This window comes from Nymphalis io, chromosome 16, assembly GCF_905147045.1.
Source record: "Nymphalis io chromosome 16, ilAglIoxx1.1, whole genome shotgun sequence".
NCBI classification, from domain to species: domain Eukaryota; kingdom Metazoa; phylum Arthropoda; class Insecta; order Lepidoptera; family Nymphalidae; genus Nymphalis; species Nymphalis io.
This window is the reverse complement of record NC_065903.1, coordinates 1,636,719-1,659,266: the sequence shown is the minus strand read 5'-3', so window position 1 is coordinate 1,659,266 and position 22,548 is coordinate 1,636,719. Positions and strand designations below refer to the sequence as shown.

Sequence of the window (22,548 nt, the reverse complement as noted above, 5' to 3'; positions counted from 1 at the left end):
GTTGCGGCGACGGGATGCGGAAAATGTAAGACAGGAAATCTATCATTTGGCGCACCTCGAGAGAGGCCTCTGAACAGTAGGGAACTGAAGAATTTATAATTGTGGAATTACTCCCCATTTGAGGATACAAAGCTATTTTTATTAACCCTTTTGCCATTTTGTATCGTTATTGAAAAAAAAAAAAAACTTTAGGCCTCTATGTGATAGGTCTGATTCTTAGTTTTCAAGGGTCGATCATCCTTCATAGTAACGCCACTGGTTAATTGGAACGTCGACACGTCTGACCGAAAATTCGTGTCCCAATAAACGTGCAGTAACCACTATTTTGATGTCACTCTTAATTAGAGTCGAGTATTTTTCTTTTGAGGTCTGTGGTTGTCTAATGGTTGTCGTTATGCTGGCTTATCGTCAAGTTTTATTGCTTATTTACTATTAAAATAGTTCAGATTGGCTTGGTTCATCTTTGTTTTATACCGGTTCTTGATATTACATTATACATACATTGTATAAGATATACATATTTATCATGTATTTATTTTATTCTTTTTATTTTATTACTAGCAAAACTCGCGGCTTCGCCAGCGTTGAGTTCAGTTTAAAGAAATATATATTAAAGTAACGAAGACATGTCGATTATTAAAATCGGATGCTTTGTAATAACAAAAATAGATCACGGTATTCATTTTGTTGAGGCTAACCTACAATCTTCGAACCAAGGATGCTCATCTTTTTCTGTGAAAAAACAGTCGACATGGGAAATCCCCACTAGCATCCTGAAATAATAATTTAATATATTATTTATAAGTGGGTTGCTTATAAAAAACATCTGAATTTTTTCATGCATAGCTGCTAATTGAATAAGGTAATTGTTAACGCGATTCCAATAACAGTGCAAGAAAATCCTTAGCCTGGATCTGTATTGCGTGCTGTTTGCTGAATACGACTTCGTTTAATTCAATTTAAAGTTAACAAAAAAACCGAAACCTAATTATTGTTTCAACTAATATGAATATTCGTTCATCCTTCAAAATTGATTTTTTCATTTTTTAATTTAAAGAAATTAATAATTACTTCTTTATTACTGGACTGGAATCATTAATTAAGGTGTATTTATCTAAAGCGGATTTAAAATGAAAGTGACATACATTGTGTAATAAAAAAGTTTTACAGGCTTTTATTTTACTTTACTTGTTTATAAGTTATTATTGTGGGTGAAATCTTGAACTGAATTTTAAACCAGTTTTATCCAGATCGCGCTGAAATTTTGCACAATTTTTTGGTGGTTGTGAAACAATAAAGTATTTATGTATATATGTACGTGTAGATTCTATTAGTAATTTATGTATATAAATTATATGAAGCAAGACTTCTAGTTGTCTATTTACAGACACGACACACACAAAAATAAAATGGGATAAGTGATAATAAACAATAATCACTCGTCCCATTTTCTCATTGCGTCGCAATGTTAAGGGATGATATACATACATATCGATTCTTATATTTATTAGAACTTAATAATCCTTTTAATACATTAAAATATATTGGACATCCGTAACAGCCTGTGAATGTCCCACTCCTGGGCTAAAGGCTTCCCTCCTCTTTTTGAGGAGAAGGTTTGGAGCTTATTCCACCACACTGCTCCAATGCGGGTTAGTGGAATACACTGGTGGCAGAATTTCAGTGAAATTAGACACATGCAGGTTTCCTCACGATGTTTTCCTTCATCGTAGAGCACGAAAATGAATTATAATCACAAATTAAGCACGTGAAAATTCAACGGTGCTTGCCCGGGCTTGAACCCACGATCATCGGTTAAGATTCACGCGTTCTTACCACTGGGCCATCTCGGCTAATGGACATCAATGATATTGAAGTAACGAATATTAAGATTTTAATAATATTGAATTCGATTAATAATTTTCGATTATTATATCTAGATAATCGAATTACTTTACAAATAAATAAACAAATTCGTATTTTAATTACAGCGACTGATATTGTACATATCAATAAAGTAAAACAGACAAAAAATATCTCACTATTGAGCTGTTTTTCAGTTTGTTCCGCCCCGTTTGCATGCTGTCTTTAGTTAATGTATTTTCAATGCATAGACGATTCAAAACTACTAGTAGGTAAAGAACCTATAAAGAAAATTCTTATAAAGAAAACGATACGAGTCACTTACCCTCTTTTCTTCTTGACTTATATTACCGAGATAAGATATTTTTATAAAAAAAAGTAAAGTAAAGTAACAGCCTGTAAAATGTCCCACTGCTGGGCTAAGGCCTCCTCTCCCTATTTGAGGAGAAGGTTTGGAGCTTATTCCACCACGCTGCTCCAATGCGGGTTGGTGGAATACACATGTGGCAGAGTTTCGATGAAATTAGACACATGCAGGTTTCGTCACGATGTTTTCCTTCACCGAAAAGCACGAGATGAATTATAAACAGAAATTAAGCACATGAAAATTCAGAGGTGCTTGCGGGTTTGAACCCACGTTCATCGGTTAAGATTCACGCGGTCTTACCACTGGGCCATCTCGACTTTTATAAATCTAATAAATTATATTTATATTACAAGTCGTCGAGCTTTTAGTTTTATTATTATTACTTTTATTCCGTGATCGGGGAAAAGCAAATTACTTTGAAACTCATATCATATTGCGACAGAATTTGAATGCGTACCTTTGGGATATCGCGCTCGTGTGCTCAATTACCTGTAAGTGCCAGCCTTGGTAAAGCTCTTGCTATGTAGCTTGTGTTTGGCGTGGCAACTATCCAATTAGCTTTTCATGTTTATAAAGTAATTGTGCCTGCCAGCATAATAATGCTGCATTTAATTATATACTTACATATATGTATCCAAACCATATTGGACATGTGATGTAAGAGTCCTTAAGTAAAGAGGATGTCGCATTTTATTTCTTTAGCAATTATTATCAAAAGTGTGCTTCCAGTGCGAATTGTGACCTCTAATAAATTCGTTAATAATGTCCCCCATAAATCTGTTGCACGGCTATGTTTTACGCAGAGCAACGCTCCGTGAGCGTCTTATAATACAGATGACATCATAAGTACCAGACCAATTTATTTAGTACGAGAAGTAGATCGGGGTCTATAAATGACTAGTTCCACAAATTGCGGGCCGACATCTCCCGCCGTTTCCGTTCCAGACGCTATTGTACAAATTACTACCTTGCCTTTGTGCCCGTCATACTTTGTAACATGTAGTGGAGCGTTGGAAACTATTATTGGTTATGAAAGATTGTGTATATTTATTTTTAACGAGTTAATGAGCTTACATGCGATATCGTTCGTTGACTTTGTTCATTGATTTACAGTATTTCTTACACATTATGTTCTACTTTATTTAATACGTCTATGTATACTAGTGTTCGCTCAAGGTCTGAGCGCTTTCTATCGACTGTATCACGGCGAGTGCTCTGAGGAATTATTCTCTCTAATTCCTGCTTCCCCCTTCCTTCTTAAGTCCACGCGGGCTGGTTCTCGATGTCACCGCCTAACTGCGACATCAATTCCATCGCGAACAAAGAAATTTGGCAACTCCTTTCTTTGTCGCACTTCCAAAAAATGGAATTCCTTACCAGCTCACGTATTCCCCTCCTCTTACAACCCGGGTTCCTTCAAACGAGGCGTGAAGAGGCATCTTGCGGGCCGGCAAGGCGAAGGCGGCTAGTGCAGAACGTTTTTCCCGTCTGTACTGGCCGTCGTCGCGTTTGGACTCTACTACCACTTACCATCAGGTGGAGTAGAGTCATTTGCCCTCCCGGCGATATAAAAAAAAAAAAAAAAGTCCGATATTCTCACTAACCATAATCATTATTCAAAATTTGTAGAAAACATATATTATTAATTTTATGTTTATTCTTATTTCCAAAACTTCTTTATTTATAAGAAACATTAAATGAAAAAATATTAAAATATATTCGGTCGAATAGCAGAGGAGAAAATTGTACTAGACTGTTATGTCTCCGCCTATTTATTTAGATAAATAAAAGACTTAAGGAAATATTTTCTTGTGTTTTTAATTTTTTTTTTACGATGACATGAATATACTTACTGGTGGTAGGGCTTTGTGCAAGCTCGTCTGGGTAGGTACCACCCACTCATCAGATATTCTACAGCAAAACAGCAATACTTGATATTGTTGTGTTCCGGTTTGAAGGGTGAGTGAGCCAGTGTAATTATAGGCACAAGGTACATAAAATCTTAGTTCCCAAGTTCGGTGGCGCATTGGCTATAAGCGATGGTTGACATTTCTTACAATGCCAATGTCTAAGGGCGTTTGGTGATCACTTACCATCAGGTGGCCCATATGCTCGTCCACCTTCCTATTCTATAAAAAAAAAATACTGAAAATGTTGTGTAAAATTATTTTATAATCTTCTCAATAATATCTTTTATAATATACTAATTTCCACCAAAGTGTGAGACGAGGGGAGGTTTTAGGTTTCTTATGTCCTTTTCTCTACCCTTCTCTAACAATGTGTAAAATTTCATAATAATGATGACAAACAAACAAACAAACTTACTTTCACATTAGTAAGAATTTTTTATACACAGTGATACGAATTCTTATATATACAGACAAAACATCTGAAAAATGTTTTTTAAATCTTGTTTTGAGGGTAACGTAACGATTGTAACTTCCGTATAAAAACAAATAAATCGGAAGGAAAATAGGTTTTGTTTTCTTTTTTAAAGTCAAACACATATTAGTAATAATAACATATTACAAAAATATGCTTATATATCCATATTGGATGTAATAAATAAATTGGAATTCACGGAAAACACATACCAGGATAAAAGAATATGTATGACTATAAATAAACTGAAACATTTTAATTCATGGTTTAGCTCATCACTGCAGCTTTAATTTTGCTTGCAATAATTTATTAGCTTACGCTGCTGCGCCGGGCGTTCGCATTACTTACACCGTTTGTAAGTTAATATTAAATTGGTAAAGCGTTGTAATATTATTACAATTAATTAAAAAAATTTAAACTACTTTGTTGGTTATATTATAATTGAAGCGAAATAGTACTTTTATGCTATATAATATGTCTACGAACTGAAGATAAATGCCCTATAATCTTTTTTCACTTTACTCGAGTAGTTTTCATGGTGTGTTTTCTACGTTTCACCAGTTTATCAAAAGAAAACATCTGATCGTTTCACTTTTTGACGTCTGTTTTTTATTTTAGTTCGGACATTTTCGAGCTTAGAGGCGAAGTTTAATGATAATGGCATTGAATGTTATTTACATAAACAACTTCACTTAAATATTGGTATAATTTTATCCGAGCTATTTCAGGCAATTATGGTATCTGTCATTGACCTTATTTTGTGAAGGAAAATTGGCGTTCAACCAATAATTTAGTCGATACAACGTGCCACTTTAATTTATAACATACAACAAACAGATGCGCTGATTTTATTTGAGTGAAAAATATTTTCATTCATCTAAGACATTTTTATAAAAGTCCATTAAGAGCCACTAGATTCGGAGACAAGTAAGAGTAAGTTAATCAATTTTTTTATAATGTTTTAACTTTGTTTATATGATTTGCCATGAAAGAAATTAATTTTACTTTATAAAATACTAGCTATCTGTCCCGGCTTCGCACGGGTAGAATAAGAAGTATCATCATATAACGCTTGTATTTTAATTTTATTACATATAACAGTAGTGGTTCACGCGGCGCACACGAGTAAAGCATCCTACTCGGCATTATTTTTTCCGGCATCTTCAATAATAATTAATCATCGTGATATTTCAGTCAATTTACACAAAATGCATGCAACAACACTTTCCTAATGAATCACTCCCCCTATTGGTGAATACCGTATGAAAATCCGTTTTTGGGTTTATAGTCAAACAGGCAGACTAACGCCGCGTTGGAACTTTGTTTATATTTACTGAAGCATCCTATAAAATATATCAAAACATTGAAAACCGTATTGCCGTAGAAAGGTCAATGTATTTTTTTAAAATATTACGCTGAATTAAAAGATCTTTTAAAAATTACCTATCAAAGTAGTCTAAGAGAACTAAGACAATCGGAATAATTAATATTCGTTCCAAGGTGTCTTACTTTTTAAAAAGAACTACGTTTCTGTCTTTGTGGAGATACCTTATTTATTTAAGAATCTCGTTGACTTTATCCCAGGCGTAAACGTCTTATTATTAAAAATATTTTCGACTTGCTAGTCTCATTCACAATCAACGCAATACATACAAGCGTCAACCGTAAATCTTTAAGAAAATCTGGTGCCTGTATATAGTTGAGTCGGTGTGTATACATCATCGAGCGTGGAATGATTACGGCCACCCTTTGATACTAAATTATTCCATTACGATCTCTATATCTATGAGAACACGAGTTAAAATCCAATTTACATATATAAGTACTTCGTGTGCATGGCAAGTCACGAACGGAGAGAACGTTGCAATCGGCAGTTAGCCGGGTATTTTCTACAATTACGATGGTGTGCTTGTGTGCACTTACTAGCTGTTGTTTTCCTTTTGTGTTATTGGATTTATGTTGTCTTATTAAAGGGGAGAACGGACTCGTTTTGTTTTAAAAGGGTATTGCTTTCAGATCAGTGTAATATTACACTAATATTATGAAGTCGACGTCAAAAAATCAAGCTTAATTATAACTGATTATGGAATATATTCGTATTCGAAATTCAAGTTAATTTGTATTGAAAAATATAATATCAAAAATGCTTACTGAAATTCTGAATCAATAAATCAGTTCACTTGGTGGTAGGGCTTTGTGCAAGCCAAATAGAAAATATAGGTTTGAGTGAGAGGATGAGTGAGCCAGTGTACAGGCAATGCAAGGGATATAACATCTCAGTCACATTTGCCAATCTGCCTACCTATTATAAATTAAAAAAATAACTAGTAAATTACCATCTGAAATATATTGAATAGTATCAGTTCAGGAATTAGTCTTGTTGCTAGTTTAGACCGGCGGGCAGAAATTAGGTCCGCAGCTGATTAGCAATTTGATTAATTACGTGAACGAGTGATTTATTGGTAAAAGTGTATCGATTAAATACGCATATATTACAAGTAACAGTCTGTGAATGTCCCACAGCTGGGCTAAGGCCTCCTCTCCCTTTTGAGGAGAAGGTTTGGAGCTTATTCCACCACGCTGCTCCAATGCGGGTTGGTAGAATACACATGTGGCTGAATTTCAGTGAAATTAGACACATGCAGGTTTCCTCATGATGTTTTTTTTCACCGTCAAGCACGAGATGAATTATAATCACAAATTAAGCACATGAAAATTCAGGTGCTTGCCCGGTTTGGACCCACGATCATCGGTTAAGATTCACACGTTCTTACCACTGCGCCTTTTACGCATATATTGCTGATGTCTATTTATAATTGATTTCAATCGATAGTAGTGTGTGATAGCAATATGTATATAACGATTAGGGATTTAACAGAACGAATCAATTTAGTTCGTTAATTTTCAAATCGGTCTATAAATGTGTTCATTAACAGCTGCTAAGTAGTAACATCGTATTTGCTAATTATGATACCGATTACGAAGCGGCTCGATCAAAAACAAGTTGGCTATAAAGTTGAGCAAACGATTTTTATTAGGTCCGCGTTTATATTTGGTTATTATGATATCATGATTCCGATGAAATCGTTTTAGATTGTGACACTAGTTTGCAATGACCGGCATTTATCACATGTTTAATAGTATTATTGAGCAGATTTTTACAAGTTAGAAAGAAATTTTAATCTTAACTTGGAGGTATGGCTTCGTGCAAGCCCGTCCGGGTAGGCATCACCCACTCATCACGTATTCTACCGTTCTACCGCCAAACAGCATTAGTATTGTTGTGATCCGGTTAGAAAGGTGAGTGACTCAGTGTAACTATAGGCACAAGGGACATAACATCTTAGTTCCCAAGGCTGGTGGCGTATTGCATGTAAGGAGTTATTATTTCTTACGGATGTCTATGGGTGGTGGTGACCTCTTAACAACTTCTTCTTACCAGTAGGGGTTACCTGCTGATAGGAGGTATCTACCCGTCTACCTACCTATATTATAAAAAAAATCGTATCTAGGTAATATTTGTGATTTGAACGAAATTACCAATTTCAGACCTTCAAACCTACCAGCAAAATGCACAGAAGAGGCGCTGCGACACAAGGCGGAACACGCTCGAATGGTCGAGGCAGCGAGAAGGAGAGTGGAAAGAGAGGCAGCAGCGAGGCATGCGAGATTGCAAGAATCAATACGAATGGAGGAGAGGCTCGCAAGGCACGCGCGAGAATGGACGCAAACAATACTACCTGATTGGCATAACATGTAAGACTTGATTGAAATCATTATTGTACTAGCACTTGTTTTATTGGTAAATGAACGTAATGAACGATGATGAATGTGTGAGCGATGAGTTTTGAGAGTATACGCAGAGCATACTGTGTGGTAAATGGAGCGGCGTTGAAATATCTTAAAGTTTTTACTTTGAATATAGAAATGTTTGTATTTATTCAATAATTTTATAAAAAATAATGAAGATTATGAAATTTTTAAATGGAATTGGTATTAATTGTGTAATTCCTTGTTTAATTTAAATTTTGTTATAGCTAGCTATTTATAACTATAGCAAGTTTAAGATATTCACGGTTTGGTAAGAGATAAAAGATATTGTTATAAAACGCGTCAACCTTTCGTTACATTTACCGATGAGCGGCCTATGGATCTAATGAATGCCACTTATGTATGTATCTTATATAATTTTCATCGAACGAACTTGCACGTGTTCGCTTTGTACCCAAGGGTCAAGAGTCGATCGATACATAATTACGTAACATCCATTAATAAAATAATGTTTCCCATTTCTAAATTAAGATTGAAAAACTAAGTGAATGTCGATAACTACTATCGGAGATCTCTAAATTGAGCTTCTACTCCGAAGTTCAAGTTTAATGGTATATGTTTGTATGATATTGACTGTTTGCGATATCATAGTAAGTGATAAGAGCCATCGGAATGTATAAAATTAAGTAGGGTTTCGACTAGAACATTGTGAATACTACTATACGGTAACAGCCAGTAAATGTCCCACTGCTGGGCTAAGGCCTCTTCTCCCTTTTTGAGAAGAAGGTTTGGGGCTTATTCCACCACGCTGCTCCAATGCGGTTTGGTGTGTGAATACACATGTGGCAGAATTTCAGTGAAATTAGACTCATTTAGATTTCCTCACGATATTTTCCTTTACCGAAAAGCACGAGTTGAATTATAATCACAAATTAAACGCATGAAAAACTTCAGTGGTGCTTGCCGGGTTTGAACACACGATCATCGGTTAAGATTCACGCGTTCTTATCATTGGGCCATCTCGGCTTTTATAATACCACTTTAGGCATTTACAATAATAATTAAATTGAAAAATTATTAAAACTCAAACAATATATGACAAAACTCTCATTAAACAGCTGCACAGATAACGCGGGCTTAATTCAATACAACAATAGTGATTGCAAAGAAATAAACAAAAACAATGGGTTTCATGTAAATCGCGAGCATTGTTCACTTTACAATATACATATAACCCGTTCCCATTATGACTTTAGCGGATGATGGATAGGAGGTCTGTGGTAGATAACGGATGGAGGAAACGAAAAATTAAATGACGTGACGTCAGAATATTTACATTCTGTCACACTTTCAGATTTCGTTTAGGAGGGAGAAAAAAATACTACAGTTCGGATAAATATTACTTTTGATCATACGCTTTAATATCTTAACTTGCTAGTTAACGCCACACGTTTTTTCAAGCGTAAATTTGTTTTGTGCATTAAATAAACATTTATGTAAATTTTAAGCCGTTATTTAATTGTAATTATTGATATACTCAAATACAACAATCGATTTTGTTGATAAGACTTATTGGTAACTTGGTATACTAATTGTAATCTTAAACTACTTACATATGTAATTTATATCGTTTTGAAAAATACAGACAATAAAAACAAAGTATTTAATGCAATGAAAATATTTTTTCCAAACATGGCCAAGATAAAATACGTTTCTAATCAAATTTTTAAATATTTTGGGTAATGCCAATGGTAAATGCCAATAGCTAGAATTAGTATTATTTCTTGTTAATAATGAAGTTGCCAACTTTATACACAATATATGTATACAATTAGTTATGATAGGTAGTTATTAGATCGAATATTCTAGTATGTAATCAAATTAATTTATATAATTCCTTTCTTGCAGGAAAAACGCAAAACGTACTTTGGACCTTTGGTGGAGCGGTCTTCCACCGGCGATAAGGGGCAGAGTCTGGCAACTCGCTATAGAAAATAAATTGAAAATAACACACGAAATGTACGAGGATTACGTCGCCAAAGCGAAACAGAAACTTCACGAAGCACAGCTAAGAAGGAAACGGTTAAAAGTTCACTCGAAAAACTCCTGCGACTGTAAGAAAGATGAACCTAACAAAGACGAACAAAATATCGAAGACAGGTTATCCAGTGGAGAATTTTCTAAATCTGAAGAGAGATCATCGAAAATAACGGAAAAGTTGTCCAAAATGGACGACAGGATTGAGGATATAACGGAAAAACCAAGATTGGGTTTACCGAGGAACTTTAGTGAGCAAAATTTGAAAACAATTAACGTCGATCCTGGACCGAAAAAGTGTTGTTCGAAATCTAATCCTAATTTACTAGATTATAGTGACGAATGTTCGATGGAGCTGATTCAGTTGGACATAGCGCGGACGTTTCCACATTTGTGTATATTTCAACCTGGTGGACCCTATTTTGATGTGCTACACGAACTGTTGGCGGCGTATGTCTGTTATAGACCAGATATTGGTTACATTCAGGTAAACATTCGTTCTCATTTTGATATCCTTTAGTAATACTGGCGAAAACTCCTAGCTGCTTCTAATTACTTGGCAAAAATTCTTATATTTGCCTGATCTAGCCATTCCACAGAAGGTTAAAAATAATATTTTGTTTTAATCTCCAAATCTGTCGCGATAGTTCTTGTTTTAAAAAATAAAATCCATTAATTTCGAATTTAAATTAGCCGATACCAGCCCATTTAGTTTGACGTAAAGTTAATTAATAATAATTGATGACTTTCATGACACGCTGATCAATTCGTCTTATTTAATTTGGCTAAGTCGACATTTAGACGTAGCGATAAATTTCTATTACTATTTAAACACACACGTTTCAATTTTTTATTTTTTAAAGTGATGTATACGTATTTTGAATGCCGAGATTTTTATTTTTTTAAATTAATAATAATATATATTTTTTCTTTATACAACATGGTATATGCCTATTCAATCTTGAGATCTACTGGTGGTAGAGATTTGCGCAAGCTCGTCTGGGTAGGTACCACCCACTCATCAGATATTCTACCGCAAAACAGCAGAACTTGGTATTGTTGTGTACCGGTTTGAAGGGTGAGTGAGCCAGTGTAATTACAGGTATAAGGGACATAACATCTTAGTTCCTAAGGTTGGTGGCGTATTGGTGATGTAAGTGATGGTTAACATTTCTTACGTGCTAATGTCTATGGGCGTTGGTGACCACTTACCATCAGGTGGCCCATATGCCCGTCCGCCTTCCTATTCTATAAAAAAAAAGATAAACTGACATGAAATTCTTAGGAAAATTAGGACAAAGAGTAAGTGTATATATGGACTTATTTGGAGATAAGATAAAAATAAGAACAAGGCTATTTATTAAGGACAAAATAAGATACCAAAAAACATATATTACAATAAAAAAAGTGCATATGAAAAAAAAGCATATGATGGACCATGTGTCCCAAATAGTTGAACCATTTCCGAGTTGGTTAACAAAACGATTATATACTTAAAGTTTTAATTGTTTGTCTGTTGGTCTAAATTGACTTATTCGTTTTTCAGGGTATGTCATTCATAGCTGCAGTGCTCATACTGAACATGGAAGCCCCTCAAGCATTCGTCTGTTTCGCAAATCTTCTCGATGGACCAGTTTTACGAGCCGCTTTTACCAGAGATGGTGACACTATGCAGGTAAATATTAAAACAAATGAATAACATATTAAATTAATTTATATGATTAAGAGTCTATTTTACTTCGGCGCCAATTGAAATTTTTCACCTGCCTCACTGTCGCACATTAGCTATCTCGCACCATACAAGCTAGTACCTTGAATATTTACAGATGACATTATAATTATTCGTATCAGTTTATTATTTTAATTAACTATCACTTCCTTATCTCTAATTTTGTCTTTATATTTTTATTGCGGTCATATCCCATACATACAATAGAATTTATATTATGCGCAAGCGACACTAGTTCTCATTACAAAACCCGGGGCGGTAATCTATTGGTTTTTGATCGGGTTTAATTTATAATCATACAGTACCTCTATTCTATTAAATTTAGTTTATATACATTTTTTCATTGGTTTATATAAACTATTAGTTGAAAACAGGTCTTTATTTTAAATAAATGGGTACGTTTGCGATTTTTTTAGAATTCGTGTTTTCACAATATATAGGCATTAGTATATATCCTAAACTTTACTATACGCTATACAAAGGGATAAATTAAAAAAAAAAAACGTTGCTACGTTGCATCAAACGAAGTCATTTGACGCACACCCTGAAAAGGGGAGCAATAAGTAGTGATGTCGTCCAAGACGCTAACGCGAGTCGGCCGGCAGCGCCTGTGGAAGGCGTACGCGCGGCTGCTGCGGCGCCACCTGCCGGCGCTGGCGGAGGCCGTGGCGCCCGAGCTGTACCTGCTGGAGTGGCTGTACACCGCCTTCGCCAAGGCCATGCCGCTGGACGCCGCCTGCCGCGTGTGGGACGTGTTCCTGCGCGACGGAGACTCCTTCCTGTTCAACGCCGCGCTCGGTACGTGCGTGACTGGGTGACCCTTCATACAGCTTGCTAGCTAAAGGTCTCCCACTTCAAATTTGGTGGCGCATTTGCTTTTCTGTCGTTCCAAACTGCCAGTGACAACCTTGCGATGACGATTCAATGTAGCATTGAGAAACCTACAAGTGATTAATATTAAAAATATAAATTGCTGCTAATCTAGTTCAAATATGCTATGTATCTTACACGCGATAGCAAAAAATAATCATCATTCTCAGTAGCCGTTGTATCTACCCACAGGCTCGTATCCATTATTGGATCTTCAGATTGATTTAATTTATTTAAACAATTATATAACACGCCATTTCAACGATTACCTTGAAACGGTAACAAATGCAAATGTTGTACTGACCCCGTTTATGCCAACGGCACGGCCAAGAACGCGGCGTATGAATGATTGCATTTCATGATTGTTAGCTAGAAACTAGAAAAAAATTAATATTTTTATTTATTTGTTCCCAAACAATCGTGTGTTACAAAACGCCATCTAGGCATTCTCTGACAGTCAACATTTTTTCTTAAGTATATTTTGTGTGCCTCGCGTACCTATGAAATAGATTAATGCGTAATTATAGTTGTTTTTATAAATAAGTACGTAGACGTTTTAGTAATAATAGTGTTACCTTTAATGAGGCGTTATAATATTACATTGAGCGGTAATAAAAAAATAATGACGAAAAAACAAATGAATGATTGTTTTCAAAACTCAAATGTACCAGCTAAATGAATTTATAAACTTGAATTTGGAATTCTTAGCCAAAGAGGAGATATTTCAGATCAAAGTGGTCAGTACGACAAAACGCTAATTTCATATGTAAGGACCTAATATTTCTTTTGTTTAAGTTAAATATTACGTGTCTTATAAATCATATAAAAAACACCAGACTAAAAAGAAGGGGTTCTGTGGCATTATACCTAAAAAAAACATAAAACAGTTGCTTATACATATGTGCCACAAAGAAATAACGTGTGCTTAAATGTATTATAAAGTTGTACTTGGGACTTCTGTACGTTTTGCTTCCTACTACAGTAACACAGTTATTACAGTAGCCTGTTAATTTCCCACTGCTGGGCTAAGGCCTCCTCTCCCTTTTGAGGACAAGGTTTGGAGCTTATTCCACCACGATGCTCCAATGCGGGTTGGTAGAACACACATGTGGCATAATTTCAATAAAATTAGACACATGCAGGTTACCTCACGATGTTTTCCTTCACCGTCAAGCACGAGATGAATTATAAACACAAATTAAGCACATGAAAATTCAGTGGTGCTTGCCCAGGTTTCAACCCACGATCATCGGTTAAGATTCACGCGTTCCCAACCACTAGGCCATCCTGACTTACTTTTCCTACTATAATATATATTAATTATTATATCCAATTGGCTAATCAAATATTTCTTTTCACTTTGCATGAACGTATTATCAACTTTCAGGTATCCTTCATCTGTACCAAGACGAGCTGAAGGACATGGACTTCATATCCGCCGCTCAGTTCCTTACCAAACTCCCCGAAGATCTAGATCCAGAGGCACTCTTCAAAAGCATATCCTCCGTCTCGATGACTCTGGACGGCATGTCCTTCGAGGAGCTGGTCTCCTGCTGTCCGGTAGAGAACAGCCTGGACGATGACGTTACACTTAGATTATGATATACATGTGAGTGGATATTCAATGGATTATTTAAGTTATAGTATTTAATGAAGTAGTTAGGATTTGTATTTGGTTAAAAATCAATTGAAAAAATCACTTCTTCAACATTGTTCACTGTATTTTATAAAACTTTTTCAGCATATAGCAATAATTCAAAACTCAAAACACAGTGTATCGCTAATTGTAATCAAAATTTTCTTCCAAACTCAACTATAATATTAAATTCAAAAATTTAAAACCTAATTACTCGCAATGTTTCTCTATATTAGATAGGAAATTTTAATAAAATTATTATCTTAATAAGATTCTAGTATCGGAATAAAATTAATAGGAACAGTCGTTAAACGTATCTCCCAAATTATTAATAAAGGCAAGCGGGTCTTCTATTTAAGTAATATGGATTAATTTATAACAAAATATTAATTGAAATTATTTTCATGACATTATTTGTTATAAAAATATATATAGTTTGTTTCAATGACAGGAGAAGTAAAGATAAAAAAAAACTTTACGTTTATATATTCCATGCGATTTGCCAATAACTCTTCCATATATGCAATAAAAATTGATTAATACCTTCTTAATAAAACCTTTATCGACTACGAACTAATTAAACTTTAATTTATCTTTCAAAGTTGCAATTTCGAAGTCGTCGACCTTCAAAATGTTTGATTAAATCTCGACCAATGATATCATTTCATTTCAAGGTAAATACAACAACAACAACAATAACAGCCTGTTAATGTCCCACTGCTGGGCTAAGGCCTCTTCTCCCTTTGAGGAGAAGGTTTGGAGCTTGTTCTAACCGCTAGGCCATCTCGGCTTTTCAAGGGCAAAGTTGTTTATTTATAGTACTTTACTCCTTCAGTCAAAGGAATCGACTATAGTGTTGGGAAAATTTGTAATCAATAATGTAGCAACATTTATTAGGCAAGTAATTATAAAAATAATGTTGTTATTACAATAAATATATATATATTATTATACACATAAATAGTCCTTGTAATGTTAATGAGGTCTGTGGAAATGTATAGAAAAGTTTTCCTCGATAATTAATATATATGTACATAATTATAATATCAAAGTTATCTCGTTACGAAAAATCTGTGTACCAATTTTTAAAAATAGATTCATGGATATTAAAATATTGTAAATAAATTATTCGGGATGCATATTATTTAATCATTTGATGTATTAATAATCTGTGTCTGTAATGTTATAATCTGTACATAGTTTCCTTATATAAATAATATAGTTCATAATTAAAATATTTTAAATTTGGATCTATTTTTGAACAGACCACTAAGAATTTTTAAATAACAATTTTATATGCTATATAGAATCTCAAAACGCCATTTTTATTATTGTTACATAAATTTGTTAAGCAATTTCGAATAAATATAGACAAACATTTATTATTCATATTCATCACTCGGCTTAAAAAGGCCTATTTTATGATTTATATGTAAGCTAGTTAAAATTTTTCTTTATAACAATAATTATACATAACAATACGATGTAATACTTACAATATTTTTTTATATATCAGTTTAAAGAGATCTTTATTATTACTCAAAGAACATACACAATTTAACAATTTAAGAGCAGAAAAGAGCAATTTAACAAATTTCATCTTTGGACCTATCTATATTTGCTGGAAACTTGAAATTACTTGAATTTACTGGAAATTTGTTTGTTTTATATTTAAATATGGAACGTTAAACCGTATCCGATAAACTAATCATAATACCAATCACAATCATGTTTAATTTTCAAAGCTATTTTCAACTTAAAATTTCAATAGAAATGTAGCAAGTTGAGGCGTGTTAGACAAATTAACTGCTTATTTATATAGGTGGTTTAAGGACATATCATAGTAGAAATATATAACGCTCAGATTAAAATATTTATATACAATATCTTATACATATTAAAATTATCTTAATATGTTTTTTATAGTTAACTATCAATCGATTCGTTTATTTCTATCAATCAAGAATGCCTTATATGTTTTTGTTGGAAGTTATTTTTTACTTTATTTATAATCAATTTATTTGAATACACAATTAGAAATTGTCAAGTCCCAGCCCATATATCTCCCAATGCTGGGCTAATGATAGAGGTTGGTGGATACTAAATGTTATATGATGCATGATTGTAATTGTGCATGATTCCTTCACAGCATGGTATATTGTATAACGAGTGCCAACAAAGAAAATAGAAAGAGTATGGACAGCAAAACATTTTTTTTGTTTGTAGCGAGATTAATTTGTGCATATTTAACGCTCTATATAACGACTTTTTCAAGAAAATAAAGAAGTTAATTAAAAAAACATACAATTGTTAACTCGAATTCAAAGTATTTCATTATATTCAAAATAATATTTCTTTTAATTACTTAAATCTTTGTTGGTAATCTAAATATTACGATAACAATTAACATGCTTGGAATGCAAGTTTGAAGTGATATTTACGAAATTTTTTTTCCAACCGTACCTATGTACAACAGACATATGAATAGTGTGCGAGCGTTATAGCATGATATTATCCGCGATTACAAAACATTTCATAAATTGGCACGGGTTATCATCAAATTGCTAACACACTATCAAGCTGATATCTATATATTCTTAAAAATCTTCGACCGAATGTCTCAGTTACTTGTGTCGGAATATATTAAAAAAAAGAAAAGTACGTCATTGCCTTTCATAGACGAAGAATATAAGTTTGGTGGGAAGTTTGGGTGCTTCGAACATACAATTACCTGAATTGTCATTTTTAGTTGTTTTTTTTTAGCATTGAAAGTAATTGCAAACAAAAAATTTTGTTATTCCTGTATTTCTTATTATAAAGTTAAATACTTATTTATGTATTCTTTTTAAAAAACTCATTTTAACTTCTGGTTTGTAAGAATATATTATATTATATGTACAGTAAAAAAGGAGGGCTAAGTCGAACTGTGAGAGGGTCAGATACGCATGTGGCAGAATTTCAGTGAAATAAAAAATTACATACATTTCGATTCTAAACAAGTTATGTAAATAGTGTAAATAATTATTATATAAAAATTGTCAATTAAATGTTACTTTGTAATTATTGTATAATTATTTTAATGTATCTTTGAAAATCAATCAACGAGTAGTTGGACCGGCCTAATAGTTAATGAGTAATCGAAAGATCTTTCGAATCTTTAATAATAATTATTATTATTCATAGATATTTTTATTAATAATTAGATCTATCTATTTATATGTAATTGCAAAATTTGTTTATCTTATTTTTTTTTTTTTTTTGTAATTCATTTTTGGCGTCAATTGCTCACGTAAATAGTGTCTTATTTTTTTAATTCAAATGTAATTAATTTTTTTTAAATCTGATTTACTTTATAGATGTTTTTTTTTTAGACTTATTTAATTTGTATTGAATAATGTTCTACCTGCGTATACGACGAGATAAATAAATTTTGCTATAGAAGATAGTGTCGCTTAAACCTCGCCGCCATACATTCGCTAAGCGACTACAATTATAAAAAAAATCGACATAATTTTTAGATGTAAACAAATCATGACTAAACATTCGTTTTCATTACTTAAGTAATACTTTGGAAGCCTTTAAAATAATCTTATTTTCTTACTTTAACAAGTGCCAAATATCAAACTTAATAAAACGGAATCTAATTTTGTGATGTATTTTTTGGACATTTACGACATTTAATGTATGTAGTATTTAAATAAAAAATATTTTATGCTAAATAAAATTCGAGCGAATGTGTGGTGACGAATTTAATTTGATTTAGATTTTATTTTAACAGCTTTAATTGAACTTCGTAGTGTATAGATCTTGCCACATAAAAAAAAAAACTTAAAATAAATAAACGTAAATTGTTTGAATTTATACCTAAGGGTTTTATATTTTTAAATACGATGTAATATTTATAATCACTTTTTATTTTGCACTATATTATAAAAATCAGAATATTTACTTGTTTACAAAAAAAATATCTGCTTTATGTTAAAATATCATAGCAAATTTTTATTTATATCTTATATCTATATTTAAATATAAATGAATGTATTTATCCTAAGATAATGTATAATTAAAATTAATTTAATTATACTCATCACTGGCCTTTGTTCGAGTTGACTTTTGAATTGCATATTGCAACATTTCGAGCTATCCGTAGTTTTAAATGATACTTATGAAACACACACATAAAAACATCCGCGTACACAAACAATCTCAGACATTGCGTGTATGTGTGCTAATAAGCTTGAAATATTTTACAAGAGAGAAGCGTACTTAAAAGATTGTGTGTGTTTTATAAGTTCTATTTAAAACTCGAATCCATCGAATTTGGTTGGGAGTCGTTAAACTGGCAACACTCTGTACTCTTTCATTCGGTCAACATAATACAATTAATTGTATGTATGTTTTAGAATTGAAATTGTCTTTGAAAGCGATGAGTAAAATTTCAAGGTCTAATTTGTAATTTGTGTGCAATGTTTTATATATGAATGTTAAAGTAACTTTTCTGACGGTAAGTTTTACTTCTCACGTCACTTCGTCACGTGTACAGTGTTGCAAGTGCTTAATTTTTATTTTATCAATTAAATATATATGTATATATACATAAATGATATATAAATGTTTATTTTATTGGATACATTGTATGCTTAGAGAAATGAAACGAATAAATACGTTTCATTTTATTTCGTGTTTAGATATAGTTAAAATGCAGTTGTGACGTTGACTGATATTATAATAATGCCATCTCGTGTAATTTTAATTAAAATAATATTAATAATGTAAAATCAAGAGTAACTTGGCCCCATAATTTAAAGTTTTAATTATAAAATAAAATTTATCAATACGAATATTGTTTTTATTTTAACCTAATTTCACCAAAAAATTAAGAAACGTTTAGGTTTTTCTGTTTATTGGATAGTCATGTTAGATTTTCAATGACAATTGGCAGAAGATTCTCTGTAGTTCGATAAATATTTTCAAAGTGAGGTATTTTTTTCATTGCATAGGTAGGTGGACGAGCATATGCACCTGATGGTAAGTGATCTCCAACGCCCATAGATATTGACATTGTAAGAAATGGTAATCATCGCTTACATCGCCAATGCGCGACCAACCTAGGGAACTAAGATGTTATGTCCCCCTTGTACCTGTAATTACACTGGCTCACTCACCCTTCAGACCGGAACACAACAATACCAAGTACTGCTGTTTTGCGGTAGAATATCTGATGAGTGGTGGTACCTAAACAGACGAGCTTGCAATAAGCCCTACCACCAGTTAATATTGTAATCCGATAAATGTAATACATTACAAGTAAAATAAACCGCAACGTTTAAATTGCATTGTTACCACTTAGTCTTTACTCTTGTTAATCTACTAACTCACTAATAAGGTCCTCCAGACCGGTCTCGGCCATGGCGAGTGCACAATTATAGTACACAAATGTGTGTGCAAACACAGATGCAATCTCTATTCTCTAGCTCTCATAATACGATGGGACGGCAAACCGACACGATCGGAAAGAGTTTAGGTGCAGGACCAACGGCTTACGTGCTTTCTGATGGCACGGGAGTGTATACACTTCCTAACTTCCAGACTCCGGGCTGCTACTGAGAAATTTCTCATAGAAAACCTCAATAACTTTTTATTAGCCTGACCTGGGAATTAAACCCAGGACCTCCGGGACTGCGGCCTTACATCAAGCTACTAGACCAACGAGGCAGTCACTTTAATACTAGCAGATCGAACCAACACCTCGAACTGTGTGAGTCGCTTACAAATGTATAAATCGCAGTCCTTGTTTAATAACTGTATTGATTCAATTTAACTCAAACTAATTACGGTATAGATTTTAATCGACACATTTAATGATTTTTTAATTAAAATTTAGTAAATATTTCTTGAAAAACATTGCATTTTTTTCTCATATAGTAACTTTTTCAACTGAGAATACTGAGTTACAGAAAAAAGTTGAATACTATCAAAATCCATGAGGCGTAATAATTTAAAACGTTTCGTTTATATATTAAATAAAAGAAACACATTCTTATAATTAATATTTATTATTTTATCTTATTTCGTATAATCGAATAAATTTTAATATTTATACAAGAATGTACCCATTTAATGATAAATCTTTATTTACTCTTTTGCTCTGTGAAATGCTCAGGCGTAATTAAATAATTATTGTACCAATTTCTTGCACTACTCTAAAAAAACTCTTATCTTCGCAAATCTTTTGGTTTTGGAGATTGGCGAAATGTTTAAATATCAAAACAATATATAAAATAATCAAACAGCGTGAAAACAATGAAAATTTATATTACAGTTTTTATAAACACCGTTATCGTTATCATTGAATTTGGAATGGCATTCCGTTATCATAATCGAACTATAAATTAAGTTTTTCGCAATGTGTTTTTGTAAAATTTGAATACGTAGTTAAAACTTAAGCGCGTTACGCGTCTTCTAACAGATACGTACGTTATGTAATTATAATAATTATGATAAAATTGTTTTAAAAATTGATGTTTAACGTTATGATTTAAAAGGTTATCGACTGAGTGTAGTTTCAGATAACCTTAATTTGTAGAATTAATGGAATTATACCTACATTATTGTATAGGTTAATATTGGCCTAGTCCGTTTCGGTTTAAATTAGAATAATTTTAATTATTTTTTAATTATTATCCTATTACAAAACAAAATAAGTAGGAAAGTTTTTAATTAATAAGCAAATTAGGTAAAAGTAGAAAACATAATGCCAAAATTATCTTCTACTAAAACAGAAATTTGATCAGAGAACCGTAACCGTAACAGCCTGTGAATGTCCCACTGCTGGGCTAAAGGCCTCCTCTCCTCTTTTTGAGGAGAAGGTTTGGAGCTTATTCCACCACGCTGCTCCAATGCGGGTTGGTAGAATTCACATGTGGCAGAATTTCAGTGAAATTAGACGCATGCAGGTTTCCTCACGATGTTTTCCTTCACCGTAAAGCACGAGATGAATTATAATCACAAATTAAGCACATGAAAATTCAGTGGTGCTTGCCCGGGTTTGAACCCACGATCATCGGTTAAGATTCACGCGATCTCTGATCAGAGAACACAGGTTGCAAATATTACAATCGAAAAAAAAAACAATGAGCGATTAATTATGCATTTTATTGGTAATGATTTGTAAATATTGGGTATTTATTAAATTAACTATGTATTGTTTGTTTCCATAAAAGACAAATAAATACTTTATACATACATACATCTCACATATGTATTTTTTAAAACATGGAAACAGAATGGGTTCAACCCATGGGTAAAAATTTAGACGGGAAGAAATTCTGTACTATGTACATATTGTTATTAATCGTACCGTGGGAATATTATTTTACTTGTACTTGAATAACTCTGTAGGGATCGATTTTTTTGCGTCGACGGGGAGCCAGTTTCGACTTACAGCCTCAGAACTCAACAAAAACGACGGGCGACAAAATGGAATACGAATTATCAGTACAACAAAAATGGCATTGTATATTGATGTTTTCGAACTCTTAAGATTATACTCGGTTTTAGTTTTAAAACTGCCGTAGATTTGGATTCATTCAAAGAATGTACGGCACGTTATCTGAAAGAATCGGAACGTCTATTAAGTTAGTCGTGGTCAAACTATAACAAGTTGGTAAGTCCCAATACTAACTTTAACAATTAAAATGAAGATAAATAAGAATAAATAATAATAATATGTCACTTCTAGCATTTATGATTATCAACAATAAGTCGAAGAAAAAAGGCTTTTGTATAGCCGACTCTACACTCGCATATGAATCGCGGCCGCGAACTTTTCTTCGGCGACGATCCCTTCATTGCCTTTGTCGCGGGACTAAAAACCTACTCTGAACGGGAAAC

The 22,548-nt window shown here is 33.0% G+C and overlaps 1 protein-coding gene across 6 annotated transcripts in view; it reads left to right on the top strand.

The window, feature by feature from the left end:
- The window catches only part of LOC126774458 (TBC1 domain family member 12-like), a 284,024-nt gene that overhangs the window by 36,177 nt on the left and 225,299 nt on the right, over positions 1-22,548 (top strand). For 3 of the 6 annotated variants that reach the window (XR_007669812.1, XR_007669811.1, XR_007669813.1), the window contains exons 3-7: positions 8,162-8,368; positions 10,292-10,907; positions 11,967-12,095; positions 12,755-12,947; positions 14,407-15,728. Coding sequence is in view for 3 of the 6 variants with exons in the window: in XM_050496011.1 (XP_050351968.1) it covers positions 8,162-8,368; positions 10,292-10,907; positions 11,967-12,095; positions 12,755-12,947; positions 14,407-14,621 (1,360 nt within the window). In the remaining 3 variants the exon portion in view is untranslated. Of the gene's footprint in view, positions 1-8,161; positions 8,369-10,291; positions 10,908-11,966; positions 12,096-12,754; positions 12,948-14,406; positions 19,497-22,548 lie in introns of those variants that run through there. The other 3 variants (XM_050496011.1, XM_050496009.1, XM_050496012.1) reach the window with 3 other exon arrangements.